This window comes from Tachyglossus aculeatus, chromosome 21, assembly GCF_015852505.1.
Source record: "Tachyglossus aculeatus isolate mTacAcu1 chromosome 21, mTacAcu1.pri, whole genome shotgun sequence".
In the NCBI taxonomy this organism is placed as follows: Eukaryota; Metazoa; Chordata; class Mammalia; order Monotremata; family Tachyglossidae; genus Tachyglossus; species Tachyglossus aculeatus.
The window spans coordinates 70872658-70890417 of NC_052086.1; the positions used below are offsets into that span (position 1 = coordinate 70872658).

Below are 17760 nucleotides of genomic sequence, written 5' to 3' on the forward strand. Positions count from 1 at the left end.
AAAGGAGACGGACAATGGGAAAGCTGACGGGACGCTGAAGGCCGGGGCCAAATTAAGAGTGTGATTCATGTCCTAGAGCCAGGGTTGAGGGCGGGTACAGTTCTGCACGGGTAATAATAATAATAATGATGGCATTTATTAAGCGCTTACTATGTGCAAAGCACTGTTCCAAGCGCTGGGGAGGTTACAAGATGATCACAATCTTAATCCCCGTTTTACAGATGAGGGAACTGAGGCTCAGAGAAGTGAAGTGACTTGCCCGAAGTCACACAGCTGACAATTGGTAGAGCCGGGATTCGAACCCATGAACTCTGACTCCAAAACCCGGGCTCTTTCCACTGAGCCACGCTGCTTCCCCCTACTGAGCCCCAGACTGGCTCATGTTTCCTGCGTCTCAGGGATCAGATCGGGCAAACACCAAACCATCTCCAAATGGATCCCTAGGAGACACCCTACGAACCTGGAATTAGTCCATATCCGCTTGTCGGCTATGTGACCTTGGGCAAGTCACTTCCCTTCTGTGTGCCTCAGTTCCCTCACCTGTAAAGTGGGGATTAAGACTGTGAGCCATATTGCTGGACAGGGACTGTGCCCAACCCGACTATCTGGCATCTACCCCAGTGCTTAGGACACTAAGCAGTGACTTGGAGAAGCAGTGTGGCTCAATGGAAAGAGCCCGAGCTTGGGAGTCAGAGGTCATGGGTTCTAATCCCAGCTCCGCCAATTGTCAGCTGTGTGACTTTGGGCAAGTCACTTCACTTCTCTGGGCCTCAGTTACCTCAACTGGAAAATGGGGATTAAGACTGTGAGCCCCATGTGGGACAACCTGATTACCATGTATCCCCCCCAGCGCTTAGAAAAGTGCTTGGCACAGAGTAAGTGCTTAACAAATGCCATTAAAAAAAACACTTCCTGGCACATCATAACCACTTAAAAAATATCACAATTATTATTATTATTATATCAGGCTATGGGTGGAGGGGATGGGCTTGTGCACTGAGGCAGCTGAGATCTTCCAGTCTAGAAGCAAGTCTGGACCCAACGAGAAATGGCTTGATTTCAGGGCCATGCACCCATGTGGGTGGAAAGGGAAGAGGAGAAGAAGAAAGGAGGGGGAGAGAAGAGACGGGAGAGGAGGAGGAGAGAAAAGGGAAGAGGGGGAGAGGAGAAAAGAAGAGGGAAGAGGAGAAGAAAGGAGGGGGAGAGAAAAGAAGGGAGAGGAGGAGGAGAGAAAAGGGAAGGGGGGAGAGGAGAAAAGAAGAGGGAAGAGGAGAAGAAAGGAGGGGGAGAGAAAAGAAGGGAGAGGAGGAGGAGAGAAAAGGGAAGAGGGGGAGAGGAGAAAAGAAGAGGGGAGAGGAGAAAAGAAGAGGGAAGAGGAGAAGAAGAAAGGAGGGGGAGAGAAGAGAGGGGAGAGAAGGAGGAGAGAAAAGGGACGGGGAGAGGAGAAAAGAGAGGGAAGAGGAGAAGAAGAAAGGAGGCGGAGAGAAGAGAGGGGAGAGGAGGAGGAGAGAAAAGGGAAGGGGGGAGGAGAAAAGTAGAGGGAAGAGGAGAAGAAAGGAGGGGGAGAGAAGAGAGGGGAGAGGAGGAGGAGAGAAAAGGGAAGGGGGGAGGAGAAAAGAAGAGGGAAGAGGAGAAGAAGAAAGGAGGGGGAGAGAGAAGAGAGGGGAGAGGAGAAGGAGAACTGGGCCTCAGTTACCTCGTCTGTAAATAGCCGGGGCAACTGGGACGATAACTCCCAGCAGCCTGGGGGACAACTGCAGTGTCGCCTGAAGGTGAGACCCAAGAAATTTTATGTTTAGCCCGGGTGCATTTTTAGTTTAGCTTAGGCCCGGACTTGTCTGAAATGGCAGGACCTGGGCTGGCTTAGGGATTTCTGGCTCATGCAGAGCTCCAGGAATCAGGAGGGGCTTCTGAGAGGTGTCAGGGAGATGGGTAACGACCCGAGAGGCCCAAGTGACTGACATCTGTCGGGGTGTACAGCCTGCCACTCCTAGGGTTGGGACCCCAGGTATGGGCTGAGAGCTTAATACTTTCACCCCTCCACCACCCATCCGCCACTGCTCTGCGCCAAATTGCTCTTATTTTTTCGAACAAGCCAACACCCTCTTGCTCAGTAGCGCAATGAGGATTCTGGGGAAACCCACCAAAATCATGTGTTTTGTTCGCCCTCCTCGCTCAGGTAAAGTGAGAATGTGGAAACCCATTAAGGGTGGCATCATGGGGCTGTGGCTTTTTTTTTTTATGCTATTAGTTAAGCACTTACTATGTGCCAGGCACTGTTCTAAGTGTTGGGGTAGATTCATTCATTCAATAGTATTTATTGAGTGCTTGCTGTATGCAAAGCACTGAACTAAGCGCTCGGGAGAGAACAATATAACAGACACATTCCTTCCACACAACAAGCTTACAGTCTAGAGGGGGATATACGAGGTAATCGGGTTGGACACAGTCCGTGTCCCAGATGGGGCTCAGAGTCATAATACCCTTTTACAGATAAGGTAACTGAGGCACAGAGCAATGAAGTGACTTCCCCAAGTCACACATCAGACAAGTGGCGGAGCCAGGACTAGAACTAGCTTTCTCTTGCCCTAGTGAAGTGCATCATGAAACCAGCTTCCACGGCAGTTACAACACCAGATCTCCCCGGGGGTGGGTTCACTGCTTATTGGAGGGCCAGTGTCAAGAGCATTTTCACACTCAGTACCGGGCTAGCTCACCCTGTGGAACACAATACTGGCCTAGCTAGCAAGCAATATTCTCCTTCTCTTCTCCCCTTCCTTTCTTCTTCTCCTCTCCCACTCTTCCCTTTTCTCTTCTCCTCCTCTCTTCTTCTCCTCTTCCCTCTTCTTCTCCTCTTCCCTCTTCTTTTCTCTCCTCCTCTTCTCCTTTCTTCTCTTCCCTCTTTTCTCCTCCTCTCCCCTTATCTCCCCCTCCTTTCTTCTTCTCCTTTTCCCTCTTTTCTCCTCTCCCCTCTTCTCCTCCTCTCTTCTTCTCCTCTTCCCTCTTCTTTTCTCCTCTCCCGCTCTTCCCTTTTCCCTCCTCCTCCTCTCCCCTCTTCTCTCCCCCTCCTTTCTTCTTCTCCTCTCCCTCTTCCCTTTTCTCTCCTCCTCTCCCCTTCTCTCCTTTCTTCTTCTCATCTTCCCTCTTTTCTCCTCTCCCCTTTTCTCTCCTCCTCCTCTCCCCCATTCTTCTCTTCTTTTCTCCTCTCCCTTTCCCTCCTCCTCCTCTCCCCTCCTCTCCCCCTTTCTTCGTCTCCTCTTCCCTCTTCCTTTCTCCTCCCCCTCTTCCCTTCTCACCTCCTCCTCTCTTCTCTCCCTTTCTTCTTCTCCTTTTCCCTCTTCTTTTCTCCTCTACCTCTTCCCTTTTCTCTCCCCCTCCTTTCTTCTTCTCTCTCCCTCTTCCCTTTTCTCTCCTCCTCCTCTGCCCTCTCTTCTCCCTCCCTCTCACATTTTAGCTGCCACTCTACTGCTGGGAAGGAAAGAACCCCAAAGTTTCCCTTTCCAGCTGCCCATTTGGCAACCTGACCAACAGACACTCAAGACCAGCCGAGCCCCCTCCCAGAGCCTAACGTATGGTGAATCGGGAGCCAGCGGAGTCCAGCCTGGCACGTTCAGCGGTCACCCTCTGTGACGTGGCTGGGTTCCTGGGCGAGGGGCCAGTGAACCTGTGCCTCCGGAATATTAACGCTCCCCTCCGGCTCATCATCCTGCTACCTCCCAAACCCGGTTGGGACAATCCTCCCTCCTCCAGACCGGCTGGAAAGAAGCACCACAGCACACTTTGTTGAAAGGTCTGTCCAGTAACTCTCGCATCCTGGTGGTGCCCATGCCAGTCAGTCACTTGTATTTACTGAGCGCTTACTGTGTGCAGAGGACTGTAATAATATAATGGCATTTGTTAAGCGCTTACTATGTGCAAAGCACTGTTCTAAGCGCTTGGGAGAGTACAATATAACAGACACATCCCCTTCCCACAGTGCACCACCATACTGTTACCTAGAACAGTGCTTTGCACATAGTAAGCGCTTAATAAATGCCATTATTATTATTTTAGCAAAAGACATGAGTTTGTGCTCAGGGGATGCTGCCTGCCCAGTTTCACAGGGTTAAGTACTCACCAGGACAAGCAAGACCCCTTCTAATGGTATGTGTTAAGCACTTACTATGTGCCAGGCACTGTACTAAGCGCTGGGGTGGGTACAAAGGTCATGGATTCTAATCCCAGCTCCACCACTTATCAGCTGTGTGACTTTTGACAAGTCACTTCTCTTTGCCTCAGTTACCTCATCTGTAAAATGGGGATGAAGATTGTGAGCCCCCCGTGGGACAACCTGATCACCTTGTATCCTCCAGCGCTTAGAACAGTGCTTTGCACATAGTATGTGCTTAACAAATATTCAATCGTATTTATTGAGCGCTTACTGTGTACAGAGCACTGTACTAAGTGCTTGGGAAGTACAAGTTGGCAACATATAGAGACGGTCCCTACCCAACAGTGGGCTCACGGTCTAGAAACAAATACCATCATTATTATTATTACAAGCAAATCGGGTCAGACACAATTCCCGGCTCACGTGGGGGTGTTCGGTCTCAAAATGAGGTGACTTGCCCAAGGTCCCACAGCAGACAAGTGGCTGAGCCGGGATTAGAACCCAGGCCCCGGGGCTCGATCCACTTGGCCCCGCTGCTTCCCACAGGTCCTGCCTTCTTCGGGGTTGGGGTGATGTAGGGGGGCAAAAAAGATGGACTTGTCTTACCTCTGTGAAGTTAAACGAGCTTTTACAGTTGTGACCAGCCAGCCCCTCCCGCCATCCAGACAGGCACCACCCCTTCCGACTTCCGCCCACTGCCATTCCCGGCATCAAGGAGCCTCCCGGAAATCCCGGCATTGAAGCACGTGCAACAGCGCTACATGGGACAACCGGGAAGCGAATCCCTCAAGGGGGCAAGGGCCGGGCCTCACCTCTGCGAACCACAGCTCTAGACGTCTTCTGCCTCTATGTACCAGGTGTCCGGCGCTCCCACGGACCACACAGTCTCATCTAGGCCCATCGCAACCACCTAAACCAGGACACCCCACCGAGGTCAAGGTGGAAGTAGCTATCATCTTCTGCGCCACCTGAACCCTCACCCAACCCTCCCAGGGCTGCGAGGACCCAGGGAGAAGAAATGGAGAAAGATGCAGAATTAGACTTCCTCCCATTTGAAACCTCCACGGTGGGACCGATGAGCCCTGGAAATGACAAAAGCAGGGATGTTTTCAAACGAACCAAAAAATTTACTGCAAATGATCGGCAAATATCCATGTTTCCAGTACAGTCATTACAAAAAGATGTCCAAGGAAAACTTGGCCTGTTCAGTTTTAAAGACTCGTATAACTTACAAAAAAATAAATATTTTTGTTATCGTCTCAAGAGAAAACACTTCTCTAGTTTTGGATTCGGCAACGATTCGCCCAAAATCTGAACCTCAGAGCGCATCGGAGTTCAGTCTGTCTGGCCATGGCATTTTGTACGTCAATCTCCACCTGGGCCTGCATTTCTTTCATATCCTCCTCAGAACATCCCAACAGCCAGGAGCATGCAAAGCCCAGCTGATGAGCATCTAGAAGTCTACAGGGAGTGAGGCTCGGTCAAACGTTCCTTTACCTACAAAGCAGCACAGCAAAGGTTTGCAGCCACCCGCTTTACGGAAACGGTGACGAGAAACAAAAATCAAAAGCTGCCGGCCGACCTTCGTGGGGCTTTTGTTTTCTGGACACGAACCCGGCACTGAGAACAAAAACCTCCACGGCCCGATTACGGGTTCCGAGGACAGAGGGCGGAGAACAATTTCGGGATTTGGGAAAAGATACGGGAATACTCCACTGTGCTCTCAGGGTGGCTATGACACCCTCTGGAGTGCTTTGCAATCGTTTACTTTTCCTCACAACATCCCTGTGTGTTTTCTCAACATAGGGAAATAGGGGACGGGGGGAAAAGAGAGTTGCCAACCAAATCTATGGCCGATATCCAGATTCGGGAGGCCTCTGACCCCCCGGGTCACTTTCCTCTTGAGCCAGAAAAGCCACCGTCCCAGGCGCTGCCGTGATGCAGTAGGACGTCGGCTGGTCTTCAGCCTCTCCAAGCCACACGGAGCTGAAGAGACGGTGAACTCGAAAGGTGCTGTCAAGGGCGACTAAGTGTCCGTTTCTAAAGCCTGCCTGCAGACAGTATAGAGTACATCCCAAGGGTATCGGCAGAAAGCCTGAACCACGGGTCACCGGCCAGTCCGTCGGGATAGTCTACACTCCAAAATGGCAAACCTGGGTTCGGCCAGCAAGCTCTTCAACTTCACGTGGCAGAGACCTCGAGAAAGGGAAACCCACGAGAAGGAGGGAGGCGGGGGGGTGGAAGCAAAGGACTGGGAAGAGTCGAACGAGCCCTCAGATCCATCTGAGGCCACGTCCACAATTTGGTCACTAGCCTACTTACTACGTACAACCAATCTCCCCTTAGGTCTGGCTGCAACGCGAAGACCTGGGAAAGACACCTTAAAGAACATCAGATTGCACAGTATGAGTGTATGTGTGCGTGGATGCATAAGGGTAGGTGATATCTGTATGTGTGAGAGAGAAAGAAATCCCACCTACTCAAAAACTATCTGGTTAGGTAAGGGGCGCGTCGTGAGTGACTGCTTTTTGGTTTGAACAGCAAAAGAGTGAGAAGCAGAGCCTGCTGAGTCCTCTCCGCATCTAAGGCAAACGTCAGTTCCATTTTGTTCCGTCCAGACGAGAAAGCGGCAGTCCTCATACCAAGCTGGCATCTTTGGCCATACTGTAGAAAACGCCTTTCTTCTGCAGCAAGTCGCTGGGGGAACCACACTCCACAATTTCCCCTTTATCCAAAACTAGAATCCTAGAACGGAAGGAAGCCGAGACAGAAGGTGGGTGGGGGGTGAGGGGAAGAGAAGCAGAATCGTCAGGAACCGAAACTCTATCCTGGAATTTATTCCTGCGCTCATTTCCTACATAATGGAGGAATGGACCACAAAGCCTATCACTGGGTGTAACCAGGATGTGCTTTTATTACGAAGACATCACTTGGTTCCTATCCCTCCCAAATTGCCTAATATAACACAGTCCAGAGAGACTCTCATCAATGGGCTTTTGACCCATTCTTTCATCATTTATGCAGCTTAATGAAAAAACACCCGAGCACCTAAGAGATAAAAACGACGGTAAGGAATTTCAGACTCACAAACTTGGCATTTATTTTACTTGTACATATTTACTACTCTATTTATTTTGTTAACGATGTGCATAGAGCTATAATTCTATTTGCTCTGACGATTTTGACACCTGGCTACATGTTTTGTTTTGTTGTCTGTCTCCCCCTTCTAGATTGTGAGCCCGTTGTTGGGTAGGGACCGTCTCTATATGTTGCCGACTTGTACTTCCCAAGCGCTTAGTCCAGTGCTCTGCACACAGTAAGCGCTCAATAAATATGAATGAATGGATGAATGAATGAATGGTAGGAACTAAGAGGTCATTCCAGTCCCCTGCTCTGTGACAGGTGAAAGGCAAGACCATCAAGAATGAAAACATCAGGAATGGCCCTCAGCATGATGACGATGGCATTTGTTAAGCGCTTACCATGTGCCAAGCACTGTTCTAAGTGCTGGGGTAGACACGGGGTAATCAGGCATGCCATTCCTGTGTTTAACTCCACTTTCCAATCAAGTGATATTTCCTTATGTATAAACATAATTCCCTTGCTGCAACTTGAGACCATTTTCTCTTATTCACGCAATCTGTCTCTCCCTCAGACTGTGAGCTCCGTATGAGACTGTGTCTCATCCGATCACCTGGTATCCATCCCTTCGTTCAGTACCAAATACTTCCACACAGTAGGCCAACTTGTTGCCAGCTTGTACTTCCCAAGCGCTTAGTACAGTGCTCTGCACACAGTAAGCGCTCAATAAATACAACTGAATGAATATGCATGAAAAGCCGCATGGCGGTAGGGATAGAGCACAAGCCTGAGAATCAGAAGGCCAAGGGGTCTAATCCGGGCCCCACCACTTGTCTGCCGTGTAGCCTTGGGCAAGTCTCTCGCTTCTCTGTGCCTCAGTTGCCTCATCTGTAAAACGGGGATTAAGACTGTGAGCCCTATGCAGGGCAGCGGATCCCCCTCGCCCTCCCTCCTTCCGCTCCCCCCAGCACCTGTATATATCAATCAATCAATCAACCGCATTTATTGAGCGCTTACTGTGTGCAGACTGTACTAAGCGCTTGGGAAGTACAAGTCGGCAACACATAGAGACAGTCCCTACCCAACAGCGGGCTCACAGTCTAGAAGGGGGAGACAGAGAACAAAACCAAACATACTAACAAAATAAAATAAATAGAATAGATATGTACAAGATAAATAAACAGAGTAATACATCTGTACAAACATATATACATATATACATATATATATATGTTTGTACAGATTTATTACTCCTCTGATTTGACTTGTACATATTTACTATTCTATTTATTTTGTTAATGATGTGCATCTAGCTTTATTTTTATTTATTCTGATGACTTGACATCTGTCCATATGTTTTGTTTTGTTGTCTGTCTCCCCCTTCTAGATTGTGAGCCCGCTGGTGGGTAGGGACCGTCCCTATATGTTGCCGACTTGTACTTCCCAAGCGCTTAGTACAGTGCTCTGCACACAGTAAGCGCTCAATAAATACGACTGAATGAATGAATGTGTCCAACCCAATTTGCTTGAATCCAAGTGCTTAGTACAGTGCCTGGCACACAGTAAGTGCTTAAAAAATAGCATCATTATTATTTATCATTTAAAAAAGCAGTTAGTGTTTCAACTTAATAATAATAATAATAATGATGGCATTTATTAAGCGCTTACTATGTGCAAAGCACTGTTCTAAGCGCTGGGGAGGTTACAAGGCGATCAGGTTGTCCCACGGGGGGCTCACAGTCTTAATCCCCATTTTCCAGATGAGGGAACGGAGGCTCAGAGAAGTGAAGTGACTTGCTCAAAGTCACCCAGCTGACAATTGGCGGAGCCGGGATTTGAACCCATGACCTCTGACTCCAAAGCCCGGGCTCTTTCCACTGAGCCACGCTGCTTCTCTGCAAATTTGTGTTTGCTCCCAAGGACAAACTGCCTCCAGATAGCTCCTGCTTTTGGCCTTAGCCTTTCCAAGAGGAGGTTTACCTAGGAATATCTCTTAAAGGACTGCCAAGATTTTCCAGGAGGATGGGACTTTCATTCTCTTCGCACGCTTAGTACAGTGCTCTGCACATAGTAAGCGCTCAATAAATACGATTGATGATGATGATCTAGCTCCAGGTAGCAAAAAGCCACGGGAGAAAGAAAAAAACCCAACAACGGAGCCGCAATCGGCGCAGACCAGGCCGCATCCCCGGGGTTTACCTGGTATAATCCATGATGGTGTTGAGCCGATGGGCTATGGTGAGCACGGTGCAGTTGTCGAACTGCGTCCTGATGGTGGACTGGATCAGATCGTCCGTCTCCAGGTCCACGGCGGCAGTGGCTTCGTCCAGCACCAGGATCTTGGTTTTTCTCAGCAGGGCCCGGGCAAGGCACAGGAGCTGGCGCTGCCCGACGCTTCGCCCCCAGGGGAGAAAGAGAAAGCCCACGTTACAAACCTCACCCAAGGCGGCTCGGTAAAGGGCAGCATTTTTCATTCGTTCATTCAATCGTATCTACTGAGCGCTTACTGCGTGCAGAGCACTGGACTAGGCGCTTGGGAAGTCCAAGTCGGCAGCATCGAGAGACGGTCCCTACCCAACAAGGGGCTCACAGTCTAGAAGGGGGACAACAAAACAAAACATGTGGACAGGTGACAAGTCATCAGAACAAACAGAGGTATAGCTAGACATTAACAAAATAAATAGAACAGTAAATATGCACAAGTAAAATCAATAGAGTCATAAATCTGTACAAACATATATACAGGTGCTGTGGGGAGGGGAAGGAGGGGAAAAAGGGGGCTCAGTGTGGGAAGGCCTCCTGGAGGAGGTGAGCTCTCAGCAGGGCTTTGAAGGGAGGAAGAGAGATAGTTTGGCGGATGTGCGGAGGGAGGGCATTCCAGCGCTTAGAACAGTGCTTTGCACATAGTAAGCGCTTAACAAATGCCATCATTATTATTCCAGGCCAGGGGGAGGACGTGGGCCGGGGGTCGACGGCGGGACGGCCGAGAATGAGGCCCGGTGAGGAGGTGAGCGGCGTCCGAGGAGCGGAGGGTGCGGGCTGGGCTGGAGAAGGAGAGAAGGGAGGTGAGGTAGGAGGGGGCGAGGGGATGGACAGCCTTGAAGCCCAGGGTGAGGAGTTTCTGCCTGATGCGTAGCTTGACTGGATGAGGGGGCCGGGGCGAACTCCAAAGCTGGGAATGTCTGTGAGGGAGAGGCCTGGAATGCCCTCCCTCTTCATATTCATTCAATCCACATGTTTTGTTTTGTTGTCTGTCTCCCCCTTCTAGCCTGTGAGCCCGTTATTGGGTAGGGACCGTCTCTATAGGTTGTCGACTTGGACTTCCCAAGCGCTTAGTACAGAGCTCTGCACACAGTAAGCGCTCAATTCATTCATTCATTCACTCATATTTATTGAGCGCTTACCGTGTGCAGGGCACTGGACTAAACGCTTGGGAAGTACAGTGCTCTGCACACAGTAAGCACTCAATGCATTCATTCATTCACTCGTATTTACTGAGCGCTTACTGTGTGCAGAGCACTGGACTAAGCGCTTGGGAAGTCCAAGTTGGCAATATATAGAGATGGTCCCTATCCAACAGCGGGCTCACAGTCTGGAAGGGGGGGAGACAGACAACAAAACAAAACACGGAGACAGGTGTCAAAATCGTCAGGACAAATAGAATTAAAGCTAGAGGCACAATGCTCAATACGTACGCTCAATAGGCTCAATAAATAAGATTGACGGAAAGAATGAATGAATTCAATCGCATTTGTTGAGCACTTACTGTGTGCAAAGCACTGTGTCCAACAGACGACCACTCCCCGCCCCCCTTCAAAGCCTTATTGAAGGCCCATCTCCTCCAAGAGGTCTTCCCTGACTAAGCCCTCCTTTCTTTTTCTCCCATTCCCTTCTGCATTTGCTCCCTCTGTTCACCCCCAACCTCAGCCCCACAGCCATTAGGTACATATCGACGTACGTATTTATTTATAATAACGTCTGTCTCTCCCCAAAGGTTCATTGTGGGCACGGAACATGTCTGTTAATAATAGTATTTGTTAAGCGCTTACTGTGTGTCACGCGCCGTTCTAAGCGCTGGGGGTAGATACAAGCTAATCAGGCTCACGGTCATAATCCCCATTTGACAGCTGAGGTAACTGAGGCACAGAAAAGTGAAGTGACTTGCCCAAGGTCAAGCCAAGACACCTGTCCACATGTTTTGTTGTCTGTCTCCCCCTTCTAGACTGTGAGCCCGCTGTTGGGTGGGGTCCGTCTTTAAATGATGCCAACGTGGACTTCCCAAGCGCTTAGTACAGTGCTCTGCACACAGTAAGCGCTCAATAAATACGATTGAATGAAAAGTGGCAGAGCAGGGATGAGAACCCAGGTCTTTCCGACTCCCAAGCCCACGCTCTATCCTCCAGGCCATGCTGCTTCGTTATATCGTACTCTCTGTTTCTGTACTCTCTATTGTCCATTTTATCGTAATAATAACAATAATAATAATGTTGGTATTTGTTAAGCGCTTACTATGTGCCAAGCGCTGTTCTAAGTGCTGGGGGGATACAAAGTAATCAAGGTTGTCCCACGTGGGGCTCACAGTCTTCACCCCCACTTTACAGGTGAGGAAACTGAGGCCCAGAGAAGTTAAGTGACTTGCTCAGAGTCACACGGCTGATAAGTGGCGGAGCCGGGATCTGAACCCATGATCTCTGACTCCCAAGCCCGGGCTCTTTCCACCGAGCCACGCTGCTTCTTCCATGCGCTTAGTACAGAGCTCTGCACACAGTGAGTGCTCAATAAATACGACAGATTGATTGACTGATTGAGAGGGAGAAGAGACGCTCACTCTCTTCACTCACTCCCCTTCAAGACTGTGAGCCCGCTGTTGGGTAGGGACCGTCTCTCTATGTTGCCAACTTGGACTTCCCAAGCGCTTAGTACAGTGCTCTGCACACAGTAAGCGCTCAATAAATACGACTGAATGAATGGCTCTCGGCCCAGACTAGTTATTTGAGCCTCCAGGACCGTTTCTGTCGTCACTAGCATTATGCGACGGTCCAGGAAATGGGGGGAATGACTAGCTTGGCTATCCACAAACTGAAGTCTCGTGCTCCAAATCCAGCGCACCACCTCTAACATCCCACCCCCGGGGGCTCGGCATTCATTCAATCGTATTTATTGAGCGCTTACCGGGTGCTGAGCACTGTACTAAGCGTCCAAAGCCTCGCCCGTCCAGCGCTCTCCCTTCAACATCCCATCCCTCAGTGGATTTACCACCCTGAGTTCTCCCACTACGTTGAAACTGAGTGGACAGAGCCCGGGCCAGGGAAGCAGGGGACCTGGGTTCTAATCCCGGCTCTGCCAGCTGGTTGCTGTGAGACCTTGGGCAGGTCACTTAACTACTCTGCCTCAGTTTCCACAGCTGTAAAATGGGGATCAAACACCTGTTCTCCCTCCTACTTAGACTGGGAGCCCCATGTGGGGCAGGGACTGTGTCCAACCTAATTAACTTGTACCTGCCCCAGTGCTTAGAACAATGTGTGCTACATAGTAGGCGCTTAACAAATACCATTTTAAAAAAAGGAACTCCCCCCCACTTGTCTGCTCCGTGATCTTGGGCAAGTCACTTCAGTTCTCTGTGCCTCAGTCACCTCATCTGTAAAATAGGGATTAAGACTGTGAGCCCCTTGTGGGACGGGGACTGTGTCCAACCTGATTACCTTGTATCTTCCCCAGTGCTTAGTACGGGGTCTGGCACAGAATGAGCAGATATATGTATATATGTTTGTACGTATTTATTACTCTATTTATTTATTTATTTTACTTGTACATATTTATTCTATTTATTTTATTCTGTTAATATGTTTTGTTTCGTTCCCTGTCTCCCCCTACTCTATTTATTTATTTTACTTGTACATATTTATTCTATTTATTTTATTCTGTTAATATGTTTTGTTTCGTTCCCTGTCTCCCCCTACTCTATTTATTTATTTCACTTGTACATATTTATTCTATTTATTTTATTCTGTTAATATGTTTTGTTTTGTTCTCTGTCTCCCCCTTCTAGACTGTGAGCCCGTTGCTGGGTAGGGACCGTCTCTATATGTTGCCAACTTGTACTTCCCAAGCGCTTAGTACAGTGCTCTGCACACAGTAAGCACTCAATAAATACGATTGATTAGCAATTGCCTTTAAAAATAAAAATAGAAAAAAGTTGCCCGCCGCGGAAACCACCCGCAGCAATTTTCAGCCGCAGCAGCAGCTAGTGGCTTCCTTTTTTACGTCCAATTTCGCACCTGAACGGGACTTCAAAATTTCCTGCTTCTCCTGCCGGGTGGCTCTTCCACCGCGAACCCTTGAACTCCTTTAAACCCTAGGGGTTGGTGCTGGCTGGAAGCCAAGGCTGAGAGGCCTCACTCTACGACTTCACCATTTTCTCCCACTGGAACTGAGCAGCACCGAGCAGAGGTTGCCAACTTCTCCAGACCCGAGCATTTCAAATCGCAAGTTCAGACCCAACCCAAAACTCGGGATTTGGAAAGGGGAAGCCTGGCCCGCGGCCAGGCGTGGCCCCCAAAAGCTCTCCGTGGCCCGCAGGGAAAGACCACCCCCCCGCCTTACCTCCTTTCCCTCCCCACAGCACCTGTATATATGTTTGTACGCATTTATTACTCTATTTCATTTGTACATGTTTATTCTATTTATTTTATTTATATTTATTACTCTATTTCATTTGTACATGTTTATTCTATTTATTTTATTTTGTTAATATATTTTGTTTTGTACATATGTATATATGTTTGTACGTATTTATTACCCTATTTATTTATTTATTTATTTTACTTGTACATATTTATTCTACTTATTTTGTGAATATGTTTTGTTTTGTTGTCTGTCTCCCCCTTCTAGACTGTGAGCCCACTGTTGGGTAGGGACCGTCTCTCTATGTTGCCAACTTGGACTTCCCAAGTGCTTAGTCCAGTGCTCTGCACACAGGAAGCGCTCAATAAATACCACTGAATGAATGAATGACGGAGCTAGACGGCAGAGCCCAGAGGAAAGTGCATTTTAAAATACCAAAAAGGCTAGTTGTTCATCACTAGGCTCCACTTGAAGACACACAGCCACCAGGCTGTTGCGGGAGGCCAACTGGGCTCTAATCCCAGCTCCACCACTTCTCTGTTGTGTGACCTTGGGCAAGTCGCTTCACTTCTCTGGGCCTCAGTTACCTCACCTGCAAAATGGGGATTATGACTGTGAGCCCAACGTGGGACATAGACTGTGTCCAACCTGATTAGCTTTTCTCTCCCCCAGCGCTCAGAATAGTGCTTGACACATAGTAAGCGCTTAACAAATACCATCGTTATAATTATTATTATTATTGTTCCTCTCCCAAGCACTTGCTCTGCACAAATGAAGCACTCAAATACCTCCGACTGAGTCATCGGCACACACAGCCTCCCCACTTCTCATTTTACCTCAGGTTCTCCCCGCCTTCGGTGCATTCGTGATTCAGTTTGTCAGGAAGCAGCGACACAAAGTTCTTCAGGTGAGCCAGCTCCAGCGACCTCCAGACGTCCTCATCCGTGTACTGGTCAAATGGGTCCAAGTTCATGCGTAGGGAGCCGGAGAACAGGACAGGATCCTGTTGGGGAAAGAGCACGGACACAATGGTCACCCAGCGACCCCAGGGGACCGGTAGAGTGCTGACAAAGTGACCAGCATTGGGAATGCTAGCAGGAAGCCCGTTTCATTGCCATGGTTACCACGGGATGCCTTCATCTCTGCCTCGCTTGCGTTCTCGGGGCATCCCATCAGAGAACACCTCGGCCCTCCAACTACTCTTTCGGAACGAAACGTCCCGTGGGGCAAACTCCGAGTCCGAGATTTGTTTGTAATCCCCAAAGGCCGAATATCCCAGGATCTTTTAATTCGGAATTGGATGCATCAGTTGAAAGCAATGCGGGCAACAAAAAATAGCCCATGCCCACATTCCAGTTCTCAGGCGACCCATTTATGGCATTTAACGGCAGCAGCACGGAAACTAATGGGGAACGATGAGATAAATCACCCTTCCAACTTCTTCGGAGATGCCTAGACTGAAAAATCACCCTCTTCCCCTGATACGTAAATTTTGCTTTTTGTCTCAAAAAGAAAAGAAAAGGCTTTATCCTTCTGCAATCAATTCCTTGCTCTAGGAGTAGTGCTGAAGGCTTTGGAGAGCGCTGCTTCTGCATCAATCGAGGGAGCTAAGAAATGGTAGGCACCCAACCCATCTCCATCTCTCAGTATTTCAGAAGAGACTCTTCTACTCCCTAAATTCCCCCATCTGTAATGTACTTTAGATGAGGTCTCTTCCGCTACATAGGAAGCTCCCAAGTGTTTATTAGAATAATTATGGTACTTGTTAAGCGCTTACTACGTGTAAGAATTTACTGTTCTAAGTGCGGGGGTAAATAAAAGTTAATCAGGTCGGACACAATCCCTGTCCCACGTGGGGCTCACAGTCTTAATCCCCATTTTACAGAAGAGGTGACTGAGGCCCAGAGAAGGTAAGTCATAGCGAAGCAGCGTGGCTCAGTGGAAAGAGCCCGGGCTTTGGAGTCGGAGGTGATGGGTTCAAATCCCGCCTCTGCCACTTGTCAGCTGTGTGACTTTGGGCAAGTCACTTCACTTCTCAGTTCCCTCATCTGTAAAATGGGGGTGAAGACTGCGAGCCACCGTGGGACAACCTGATTACCTTGTATCCTCCCCAGCGCTTAGAACAGCATTTTGCACACGGTAAGTGCTTAATAAATGCCATTATTATTATTATTATTTGCCCAAGGTCACACAACAGACATGTGGCGGAGCTGGAATTAGAACCCAGGTCCTTCTGACTCTCAGGCCTATGCCCTCTCCACCAAGCCGTGCTGCTTCTTTATCACAGTATTAGCACTCAGTAAATATCACTGATGGACTGAAATGATCTTGGGCTAGAAACCCAGATGGCTGAGCTTCTGAAATCCTCAATGGGGAGGTGGGGGAGGAGAAGGTGGAAGAGTTGCTTCAAAAGAGAACTTCATTCCCGGTGGGGCAGGCCTCCAATCGGGTCTATTTTCATTAGAAAGGGGCCCTGGTACTTAGGAGCATTCCAGACCCCCAGAATGTGCTCGATGAAAACGCAGTCAGACCTGGGGGATGATGGTGATCTTGAAGCGGAGGTGATGCAGCCCGATCTTGGCGATGTTGACCCCATCGATGATTATCTCTCCTTCCGCCGATTCATTGATGCGGAACAGCCCCAGCGTGAGCGAAGACTTCCCAGCTCCTGTCCGCCCCACGATCCCAACCTGTCGGGGAAAGGAACGCCGGGGGTTTCGAGGGATCCTAGGCTGTGAACCACCAACTGGGGGTCGCCGTCTGTCACCGCACTGGTCCTCTGGAGGCTTCCCCCCGATGACTATGACGATATGGCTGACCTTCCCTCACCTCTGCTCCCCAAACACACCGACAAACTGCTATCTTCTTCCTGGGATTATATGACTAATGGGAAGAGGAGTCCTGAAAATTCCAACTCTTCAGCTCTGGAGGGTACTATTTACGGGGTGACAGCCTTAAATCCCGCCCAATTCCTCGGCAGCCAAAGCCAAGGTGCTCTTGAATTACCACAAGACAGGAAAGCCCATGAATCACCCGAACACCTAACCAGGCTCGGTGGAGGAAAGTGGTTAGGTGTCCTCATTTCACAGGGGTAATTTTAAAATGTACAGGCCTTTCCCCACACCTTCCTTGAGTTCTTCAGGATACACATAGGGCTCCTTAAAAAAAAGTTTACCAGGATACAACCCCTTAAAAAAGGAAAAAGAGAGGGCCAACAAGCTCACACGCATATCTCCGCCGATCCTTTGACCAAAGTTATGATTAAGGTCGTGTCCTCTGCCTTAATGTGATTAGAATTCTAGACAAAAAGGGGTTGGAGCATCATAGTAGATAGAGCAAGACGGGAAGCACCGTCAGTTCCCACTATGCAATATGCATTGTGCTGAACGGTGCCATCTTCCCGGTACACAGTCCGCTGAACGATGCTCCGTTTCTGCTGTGTGGGTCCAGAAAGACGGGGCAGCCCAGAGGGTACCAGGAGGCTGACATAACTTCCTAAGCGCTTAGTACAGTGCTCTGCACACAGTAAGAGCTCAATGAATACGACTGAATGAATGAATGAATCACGGCTGAGCGGTTGGGCTTACCTTCTCGCCCCCGTCAATGGTGATGTTGATATTCTTCAGGACTAAATCCAAGTCTTCCCTGTAGCGTAGCCCAAAGTCTCGGAATTCCACTTTGCCCTCCTGAGGCCAGTCGGGGGCTGGGGCCGTCTCCTCAATTTGCCAAGGTGCCTGCAGATGCAACCGGGAGGTTTTTTCCAAGTCAGTCAATCGTATTTACTGAGCGCTTACCATCATCATCATCATCAATCGCATTTATTGAGCGCTTACTGTATGCAGAGCACTGTACTAAGCGCTTGGGAAGTACAAATTGGCAACATATAGAGACAGTCCCTACCCAAC

At 49.1% G+C, this 17760-nt stretch overlaps 1 protein-coding gene across 2 annotated transcripts in view; it reads right to left on the reverse strand.

The window, feature by feature from the left end:
• Window positions 1–5254: 5254 nt before the first annotated feature.
• Window positions 5255–17760, reverse strand: part of ABCC1 (ATP binding cassette subfamily C member 1) — a 151855-nt gene continuing 139349 nt past the window's right edge. For both annotated transcript variants that reach the window (XM_038762677.1, XM_038762675.1), the window contains 5 exons: window positions 17443–17589; window positions 16387–16545; window positions 14692–14858; window positions 9431–9625; window positions 5255–6895 (listed from right to left, as the gene is read on the reverse strand). In XM_038762677.1, the coding sequence (XP_038618605.1) occupies window positions 6787–6895; window positions 9431–9625; window positions 14692–14858; window positions 16387–16545; window positions 17443–17589 (777 nt within the window). In that variant the 3' untranslated portion in view covers window positions 5255–6786. The remainder of the gene's footprint in view (window positions 6896–9430; window positions 9626–14691; window positions 14859–16386; window positions 16546–17442; window positions 17590–17760) is intronic.